Source organism: Pagrus pagrus (genome assembly GCF_965226575.1).
Source record: "Pagrus pagrus genome assembly, chromosome: 9".
Taxonomy (NCBI): Eukaryota; Metazoa; Chordata; class Actinopteri; order Spariformes; family Sparidae; genus Pagrus; species Pagrus pagrus.
In genome coordinates, this window is record NC_140193.1 from 13904090 (window position 1) to 13914062 (window position 9973).

Below are 9973 nucleotides of genomic sequence, written 5' to 3' on the forward strand. Positions count from 1 at the left end.
CCCAGCTGGGAGTGACGTAGCGCGTGCAGCTCGGTCCAACGGCACACGGGGTAAACAGGGCGGACCGTGAGCTCGTCTCACCCGGTGGGACCCGTAGAGTAGGACGACAGAGGCACGGCGGCACACTGCAGACATACTCGTGTCGGGGCGGTGGACGTGCTGAAGAGGGAGGAGGCTGCCTGTGAAGTAGGCTACGAGAGGGGGAGCGCATTCCAGAGGCACCGCTATCATAATAATTAACTGTCAGCGTTGGGTAGACGGCTCAACTGCTCACTACTTGACCGCAAGACTAACGGTAGGTACACAGCTAAGCTACTCGTAACCTATTAGCTAGCCCTATGTCGTCCAACTTGGCCATAATAGTAAATACTGTGTCAACCGCATAACTACATAAACAATGTTACCTTCAATGATAATACTTGACTACAGACAGCAGCAGCGCCTGTAAGTGCATCTGCCCGTGTGTGTTAGTTTGTGTAGGCCTACTGTCATGTCAGCAGCAGTTGTCAGATTCCACGAAGCTCGAAATAACGTAGTAATAATACATGTGTGGGCGCACGGCTGTTCCCGAGGGGACAGAGAAAGTTAAGTTTAGTTATTAAACCTCAGTTCTGGAAAGTCCCCCTCTCAGCCCTGAAACTGTTGCAGAGACCACTAATGAGATTGGCATGGTGGTGAGCATGCTGAGTCTGTGGCTATAATGGAAACACTGACTGTACTGAGGTGTTATCATTTCAAGGGCGCACTTGGCAGATGTACTTTTAAGTTCTTGTGCCAAAAGTTAATGCCATCATTTATCTGAAGGTTAAAAGAAAAAAAACAAAACAGAAATCCTGTTTAATGTCTTGTGTGTAACATTTAAAGAAAGTTGGGGCAGACCGATTATCAACTCTGGCCAATTATTTGGGCCAATATTCTTCTTCTTATCTTGTTAGATTGTCAATAAAATAAACTAATTTGCTACTTTGGCTGTGATGCAACATCCTCTCACAATATCCCACCTACAGCACTGATTGGTAACCGACTGAATTAATAGCCTATAAACACTGAATAATCCGAATCTGCAAAGTAGCTAGTAACTAATTGTATCAAATTAATGTAGTGGAGAGGAAGAATAAAGTAGCAGAAAATCTCTCAGAAAGAAATTATCAGAAAGTACTCTAGTAAAGTACCTGAAAAATTATACGCAAGAACAATATTTGAGTAAATTGTACTTATTCCATTAGTTGTTTGAACTTTTGACACAAAGATTTTCTCAGTCCCAAATATATTTCTAATAATCAGTATCGGCCCTGAAAAAGCCATATCCGTTGACCCCTGCTCTGTGTACCCGCTACACCTTAAAATCTCATTAGTGAATCAGTATGCATATTTAAGTTTGACAAATAAACCAGAAACTTATAGTCATCAAAACCAAAAACATTTTATTTTTGTAAATTAGCAAATTCACAAAAACAGTTTGCTATCTTATTTGCACAGTCTACAGCATGCATCATGTTTGTGTTTAAATGCTCCATAAACCATTTTCTTCACACTAACATTGATTCTTGTCAAAATTGATGGCAATCAAGACATTCATGACTCATTGTTTGTGTGATGCATTATGACTTGTCCCTTAAAAACAGAGCTTAAAGAGCAGCTCTTCTCAATGCCAATCACATGTTGGCTGAATTCTGTATGGTTTAAGGAAATTACATTCAGGTAACTCCCCAAGTCCTGACATCAGGACAAGTAACAAACAATCTGAAATGCACTATTTCAGTTTACTCATTAATTTCACGCACACTAATTTAGATTATTTCCAAATTGAAATAACCTTGAATTTTGACAGGCATTTAAAATTAATTTTATTGCCGGTCTCAACAGTAAAAATATCAGTTCAATACATTTTATTTACTTTACTAAAAGGAGATGAAGCAAATATTGTCAAATAGACACTAAAGACAATTGCTCCAACAGATTAGCTCTCTGTTTATGTGAAAGTTGGGCAGATCATGCTTGGAATTACATGATGTCATTAAACAGCATGTATGGATAGTAGAAGTCGACCTAACAGATGTATCAAAACTAAGAGGACAGTGAGGGAGACGTTAACAAAGTTTTGTCTCTTCACGCCCACTCAGTCCTGAGAAAAGGTCTTGACAGTAGTTTTCTAGATTAATCACTTCCAAATAGGAAATTACACGTTCATAAAATGTGTTTTTGTCAACACTTAAGTGTATAGAATGATAAACAAATATATTTACATCACACATTGCCTTAAGACATTCCTTAGACAGCTGCTGTTGTGTATGAACACTTCTCTGCAAATTAAATAAATAATGAGCACAGCACTGTTTCTTTTCCTTTTTTGGATATTAGGAAATACCAGAGATACCAAAGTTTTTCAGAGTTTTTGTTATCAGAAAGCAGAAACGCATGCAGGAAACTAAGTTGTATTTTCCTTTTAGGGGTAAGGAGCGACAGGAACCAACATGGTGGATTACTATAATGTCTTGGGAGTGTCTAAAACAGCCACTGAGGATGACATCAAGAAGGCGTAAGTACTCTGGGAGTCTGTCTCAAGTGTTAAAGGACTTTTTACACTAATTCATAAGTAATAATGCCATATTTCACCTGAATTTAAAATACAGTTGAAATTGCACATTTCTTAAAAAACACGGAGACGTGTTGTATTTTTCCAAGGCTCTCGATGATGCATCTTTAGTTGTAGTTGTTGTTGAAGAGACCATAATATCATTGCATGTCTTTATCTTAATTGTATGCTTGAGTCAGTGTTTGTGTTGCGTGTACAGGTACAGGAAACTAGCACTGAAATGGCATCCAGACAAAAATCCAGACAACAAGGAGGAAGCAGAGAAAAAGTTCAAAGAAGTGGCTGAGGCCTATGAAGTCCTCTCAGACAGTAAGTCAGGGCAGTGTCTTTCTTAATGTTTATTTATATGTGTGTGTGTGTGTGTGTGTGTGTGTGTGTGTGTCTTCTGAGATGGCTGGTAATTGATCTGTGGCGAGACATGAATCTGCATCTCTTTGTGATAACTTAAGGCTCCTGAGAGAGGAACTTAATTCATAGAAACCTTAAATCGAACACATTAGTTATACTTGTAATCTGTAATGTGCGTAGGGGGTTTGTATGAGAAAAAGAGAGATGTGTTGGTGTCAATGACTTTTTATTCCATCACTAAATTGTACTCTGTTCTTCCACTACAGAGAGTAAGCGTGATGAGTATGACAGATATGGAAAGGACAGAACGCGACCCACAGGTAAATAAAAACTTGACTTCTACCAGCTAAATTTATAAATTGATTGATAATGTGTTAGGTATTTTTCTCATCCTCTTTCTCTTTTTCTGTTTTTCCCCTTCACCTTTCTTTCTCTGGTTCCCATTATCTTTTCACCTCTGTCACACTTAATCTCCTTTTTCTTTTTCTTACATTTTCCTCCCTCCCAATTCCCTGCACCTTTCATTTCACTCACTTTCTCCCTGTACTGGCCGCTAAATATGTTTTCCTCAATCTACTCTTTTCTCCCACTCTTTCTCTTCCTCGGTTGTTCTTAACCCACCTGACCACAACAACTTATTTTTCCAGGTTCCTCCACTTCAGGCTTTTCCTCAGATTTCCCAGGATTCACCTTCACATTCCGCAGCCCAGATGAGGTGTTCAGAGACTTCTTTGCTCGTCAGGATCCCGTCTCTAGCTTATTTGGTAAGTTATATATCATTATAGTTACAGTAGCTTGATTTGATTGACCCCCTCTGGACACCTGTTAATAACGTTGGGATTTTGCTCATCTCCCTTTTTCTTTTAAATCACCCGTGCTGCAATAATTAAACGTAAGTTCCTGAAACAGAAGATTCCTTTGTTTGACTTAAGTTCAACTTCTTTGTCAGTTAGCTTCACTCTGATATTACATCTTACCTTACAGAGCAGTATTTAAATAATCATAAGCGTGTCTCTCTCTCGCTGTCTTTCATCCAGATGACTTCCCAGCCTTTGGCGGCACATCCTCTGGCCTTGGCAACACTGGGTTCTTTTCATTTCCTTCAGCAGGAGGTAAACAGTTAGATATTTTATGAGGAAATTAGCATGGTAAATATAATACTGTATAGACATCAGTGCATATCATACCGCGGCCACAGCATTAAAAACTGTATATTAAACTCTATGTAATCATAACCGTATTACTTGAGCCTCAAACTCTTCTTTCAGCTAGCTCACTGCTCACTGGTTTTTTGCACAAATCACTTGTCACTCTATTTATTTTTTCTAATATTAGTTACTTTGCTGTACATTTCAACCCACTTAAATTCACACTTTCTGTGGCAATAACACAAGTGATATTTTCATTGCACAGACTGAGGTTCTTTAATAACACGTCAAAATTAAAGTCTTCTCTTCTACTTTGCTTTCCTGATCATCTCCTCTTCAGGCGACTTTACCTGCTTCTCTTCCATGGGTGGTCTGGATGGGATGGGCGGCATGGGCGGAGGGATGGGCAACTTCAAATCGGTTTCTACCTCCACTCGCATCATAAATGGCAAACGCACGACCACCAAGAAGTATGTAATGCTGTCCTTAGAAATGTTAGCCAACTAGGGAATTCGTATTTTCAAATGTGATAGGACTTTTTATCCCAACTGGCACTTGCAAATGTTAGATGTTTCAAAGAATACTTGAGCCTTTTTTGTTAATGCTGCATTTAGCTTTTTTCTGTTACTATTGTTTTTTATTAAAGTGTAGTTATAGAGCTACCATTATATACCTCTAAAATGGTAGTGCTATTTTTCTATAAACCTGGGCTGGTGGAAGTTATATTACTGTAATCAAACATAATCAAACACCACATGAATATTCAATTAAATCATTTAAGTTCTTATACAAGATGACACACAAACACACAGACAAAAAACAAAAACAATGATGGACACACTTTAATACCACTATTTCTCTGTTTATTTGTCTTGCCTACAGGATAAAGGAGAATGGGCAGGAAAGAATAGAGATTGAGGAGGATGGGGTGTTAAAGAGTGTCCTAATTAATGGTAAGTTCACACACACACTTAAAGGATAAAGCCACTAAGTTAACACATTATAGTGTGTTTACATGTCTTCGAGAGTACTACTGCATACGTGAAAAAAAGAAAAAAAATAGTATAAAGCCTTTTGTGGCCACAGTACATTCACCCTAACTTTTACCACATCGGAAATAAGAGTAATAGATCGGGAGCTATTATATTAAAAAAGGTTTTAGATGTTGTTATCGAAGAAAAAGTGCATTTCTGCGTGTGTGTGCACAGGTTACTTAATGTTGCTAATGAACATACTCAGCTGTGCTGTCGTGTGTTATTCTCAGGTGTGGAGGATGAAATGGCCCTCGTGCTGGAGCTGAGCCGACGAGAAGACCCGAAGTCCCATAACACCCAACAGAAGCCACAAATCCCAAAAGAATCACCTGCTACACATCAGTCATGTAACTACAACTACAGGGTGGCGTCAGGTAGTGAGGATGACGAAGATGACGAGTACGATGAAGACCTGCAGACGGCTTTGGCATGCAGCCTGTCAGAGCTGGAGGCGGAGGAGAGAGCAGCTGTTAACAACATCATAAAAGGTGCTCTGGGTGGGGACAGAGCCATGAGGAGCAAAGTTAAGACTACAAAAACTACTACTAGCACTAGTACTAGTACTAAAACTACAACATTGAATGTTAATGGTACTGAAATGTTTATTGATGTAGACGGGCAGGTTAAAATGGGCCCAGGGCCTGGAGGTAGACAGGAAAAGGAGGAGAAGGAAACCAAAGAGTCGGACTCTTCTGAGTCACCCACAACTTCCAGCACTACACCACAGAGCAGTCCAGAAGAGTTTGAACCGGCCACGAAAAGTAGTGACACTAGTGCGAAAAAGAAAAAGAAGTGTGGGTGTATTGTGTGCTAATGGAGTGTGTGTGTGCGTGTGTATTTGGGATGCCTTATTCTTTATACCAATCCAGTGTTGTGCCTACAGCCAGACTCTAATGTAATTTTATTGCTGGATTCTAAATTTGAGACAGTGCCTCAATTGATCCCAAGGCTTTCTTGCAGTTTTAACAGTCACCTTTGTGGTGTATTACCATTTAATTGGCCAATACAGCTAAAAGATAAATCATGCAGAGCAATAGGATCATTTCTGAATGTATATAAATTTGCAAAATATTAATGTAGACTGAAAAGAGTTTGTTTAGGTATTTAGGAGTTGGTAGTTTAATCTGAGAGTGTTGTGAGCGTGCATGTTTTTCTGTACGTGTGTCCGTGTGTGTTTGGACCAGTTGAGACCCTGCCATAGAATATTCTCATCACGGCTCTCAGTCAAAGGGAATGTATCAGAACTGTGTCACAAACAATAGATCAAAATCTAAAGTAGGTCACAGAACTTTCTCTGGTGACCATTTTGATCAAAAAAGAGCTCTGTTTACTGATCAGCCTCGAATAATTTCTAGAATACGTAAAGCAAAAAGTAGTGGAAGCACACTCGCACACTTTGCAAATATAAATACCTTGTAAATACGCACATACTTTAATTGCAAAAGTTGCAATTCTACAGAGTTTACGTATCATTGATTGGCCTTAATGCACTTTTACTAAAATATCACTACTATATTAGGTCAGATTGTAGTTGTTTACGAAGTTTAAATGCCAAGTGCAGCGTAGAATGTGTACAGCATTGAGACTGATTGTAAACCACCGTTGCAAACAATCATTATACATCTTCACATGTTTCCTAGGGAGGTCGCTGGAGAGGTCGCTGGAGAGGTTACCGTGGAAACGGTTATGGGTGATACTGTCGGTGCTCGGCAGAACCGGACTAACAAAGTATCATAACAACTGACGCACAAGGGGCACTTTCAAGGCTTTAGAAGCGTTGGCTGAGTAGGCTAAGTAATAATAATAGTAATAATATAATAAATAAAATAAAGCTACTACCCTAGATCTTCATGAATTAATGATTCGTCATACGAAACGTGGATTAGCGTCCTGTTACCATGGATAAACAGCAAGTTTCAGGACATGCTGGAAGTCACGCCCGTATTTCGTGCAAGGTATCATGGGGGCTAGGAATGAGTTTGATAAGTCTCATATATTTTGATCCATTTGGTGCCTTTGTGTCTTCTGACTATTTTACTGTGTTTACATTTGTAGGGTAAATGTGCCAAGTCAGAAAAACAAATCAGTTTCAAGCAAAGCAAATGTATTTTAGTCAACAAGTTAAGTGGGTCTTTTGTTGTTTATGGTTATTTTTTCCATTCAGCACCAGCTTTTTCTAGCACAAAACTATACATGGGTGATTGGGAGTGAGAGGATTCAAAGTCAATAGTGTGTGATGGTTGTGTTAATGTTTAAAAATATGCAGTGCTAGGTTTGGTGCCCTTTGGATTGGTTCGAACTGTAAGTGTGGGGGAGACATGTAGCTGCATTTTCCTTCTATCAACATCTGTTGATTAATTTCCCCTGGGCAAAACACTAGACCCCACATGTTTAATTGAGCTGCACAGTGTGGAAGTTTAAACAGACTGTTGTGCTCCAGGGCAACTCCAAAACCCTCCCTCCACCTGCACTGATTTTCTTCAGGGTTTTGCCTGAAATAAAGTGGCATGAATAGTTAAAATAAGTAATAGAAATCTGCCCAAATGAGGGACATACCTTGCGTTGACAATGTCTGTTTTGTGATGTTGGCATATACATTCACACCTTAGCACCAGAGCAAGACATACTTACATGATTTACAATAGTGTTCAATGGTTTTAGGTACAATGTGAAGAAAAACACTGGAAAACACACACACACACACACACACACACACACACATACACATACACGTACACACACACACACACACACACACACACACACACACACACACACATTCATACGGAAACACTAATAAGCGTTTTAAATGTGATTGTTGCTGTGAAACAAAGCTGAAAGTAACACGAAGGTGTTAAAAAATAAAAACTAGTGCCAGTTATATGTTAATTTCTTGCTACTGTTCAACGACACGCCTGTCTTAATAAGTACCTTATTACAAGCAGTGTCGCCTCCCCAGCCCTGCTTTTACGCTGCCCAAGCAAGATACGTTGTGATATACTTTTCATGAGTGCTTAATTGATTTTACATTGCATGAGTTTTGCTTTTACTTTAAAGGTTAGCTGTCATCACTGGCAAAGAGAACAAATAATCAGTTCAAACTAGTCAAAATTTGTCTGAGTTTTTTATCATTTCTCCCCTTCGAACTGTTGCTGTGTGGGGAAGGAATGAGAGAGAAAGAGGCAAATGGTTTCTCTTATATCCACCTGTAATTATACAACATTGAACTGTGTTTGTTATTTTTATTTTCCGATTGTTAAAAGGTAAATTACGAATAAAGATTGAGCTGAAGAGGAGTTGGGATATTTGATTTTTTAAACAGAACTATGGCAGAAATAGTTAAACATTTTCCTCTAACTGTCACTGATTTTGTGTGATACAAGTATTACATTTATTACAGCAACTAATAGTGATACAGGAACAATTAATTTAGTTTTATCTTAACCATTATCTTGATAAGAAAAGAATACACTGTTAATTAATAACTCAAATCTTGTTTTGCTGTTTTCCAGTAGATTTGCCAACAAAACCTGTGAAAACCAATGCAGCCTTGTAGATATTCAGGCTGCTATATCCTTCACCAATAATTATACATTTTAAGTTGCCCCAGAGTATAGTTTTTTTAATCTCCTTATCTCTTTCTGTCCTTTCATCTGCTTTAATTTTAATTTAGTTTATCAGCTAATTATGTGCTGGAATCGTCTTTAAGGACTGTCGTGCATTGTCTTGAATAAGCTGTAAACAGATCTCATTGTGGTATAAAAATAAAGCAGTTTTGGAAATTCATAATGTGACAAATACACATTTTTGTCTCACCCTTCCTGCTTCCTGTTTCAGACTCAGACTTCGAGGCCTTCACAAGCTAACCTGATTGGCCCTTGCTGCTCTGTGCCCTAGCCTGCCCTGAGGTAACGAACCAGCGTGAACCTGAAGCACCCTGAGTGTTTTTCAGTCACTCCTTCTCCCCTTTGCCCCATGAGCCCCATTCGATCAGCTCGGATCATGACCTCCCATTTCTCTTAGAAATCTTATTTATTACAACTAATGCTAGTAAAGTGTAACATGTCCTTGTACATCTACTCTTACAGGTCAACGGTCAATTCCCCTTGATGCACTTGTCTCTCTCTGCTAGTAAAGTGTAACATGTCCTTGTACATCTACTCTTACAGGTCAACGGTCAATTCCCCTTGATGCACTTGTCTCTCTCTGCCCACCATGGCTCCTACCTGCTGAATGACACTTATATAGTATTTCATATGTATGTGTGTGAGTGTGTGTGCGGACTGTAGCTCATTGTAGAGCAAACGACTGGATACTTTGTATTTTGAAACTGAAGGAGTTCTATTCATCTCTGCATTAACTGACAATGTTTCAGCTGGACTTTTAATTTTAATTTAATGCCTGCAAGTGGAAAAAATGCTTTGAAACATATAAAGCAGAGAAAATAAAACATTTCCTGCTGACTACTCTGTATGAGTTGGTGGTAGTTTATCTTAGCAACAGGATATTGATCATATTCACACTGCGGCCATTTTCCTTTTAATTCACGCTCAAGCCCAGATGCTAGGATAATGTTATGCTATGCAAGTCGTCTAAATGTAGGGAATCTGACAAACTGTTGGCAATTTACCACTGATGAAGATGATGGATAGAGAAAATCTGGAGGGACTTTGGGCCATATTTCAAGGTAACACTAAATATTTGATCACACATTAGCTAACGTTAGCATTCAACTACCTCCATGCTAATGTTATTGTGTAATTACATCAAGTGCGTTTCCCTTCCAGGCTTAAGTGAATGTGTCCAACATGTCCGTTGATATTCACAGTTAATTTATGCTGGGCCTT

General features: G+C 38.9%; 1 protein-coding gene across 5 annotated transcripts; it reads left to right on the forward strand.

The window, feature by feature from the left end:
• Positions 1-9592, forward strand: dnajb2 (DnaJ heat shock protein family (Hsp40) member B2). Of its 5 annotated transcripts, none has more exons than XM_084362445.1 (11): positions 8-295; positions 2451-2539; positions 2796-2905; positions 3211-3264; positions 3592-3708; positions 3982-4056; positions 4433-4562; positions 4975-5045; positions 5357-5614; positions 8964-9034; positions 9215-9592. In XM_084362445.1, the coding sequence occupies exons 2-10, from the start codon at positions 2475-2477 to the stop codon at positions 8990-8992; spliced, it is 909 nt and encodes a 302-aa protein (XP_084218571.1). In that variant the 5' UTR covers positions 8-295; positions 2451-2474; the 3' UTR covers positions 8993-9034; positions 9215-9592. The 5 variants fall into 5 exon arrangements, with proteins under 5 accessions (XP_084218569.1, XP_084218568.1, XP_084218571.1 ...); XM_084362446.1 differs by having other exon boundaries at positions 9296-9592; XM_084362444.1 differs by having other exon boundaries at positions 8964-9592.
• Positions 9593-9973: the final 381 nt, after the last annotated feature.

Excerpts from the sequence above, each read along its gene's own strand:
- dnajb2 (XM_084362442.1), top strand. The coding sequence starts at position 2,475 with ATGGTGGATTACTATAATGTCTTGGGAGTGTCTAAAACAGCCACTGAG. Across the intron at positions 4,057-4,432 it reads TTCATTTCCTTCAGCAGGAG|GCGACTTTACCTGCTTCTCT; the intron begins GTAAACAGTTAG and ends TCTCCTCTTCAG. Across the intron at positions 4,563-4,974 it reads AAACGCACGACCACCAAGAA|GATAAAGGAGAATGGGCAGG; the intron begins GTATGTAATGCT and ends TCTTGCCTACAG.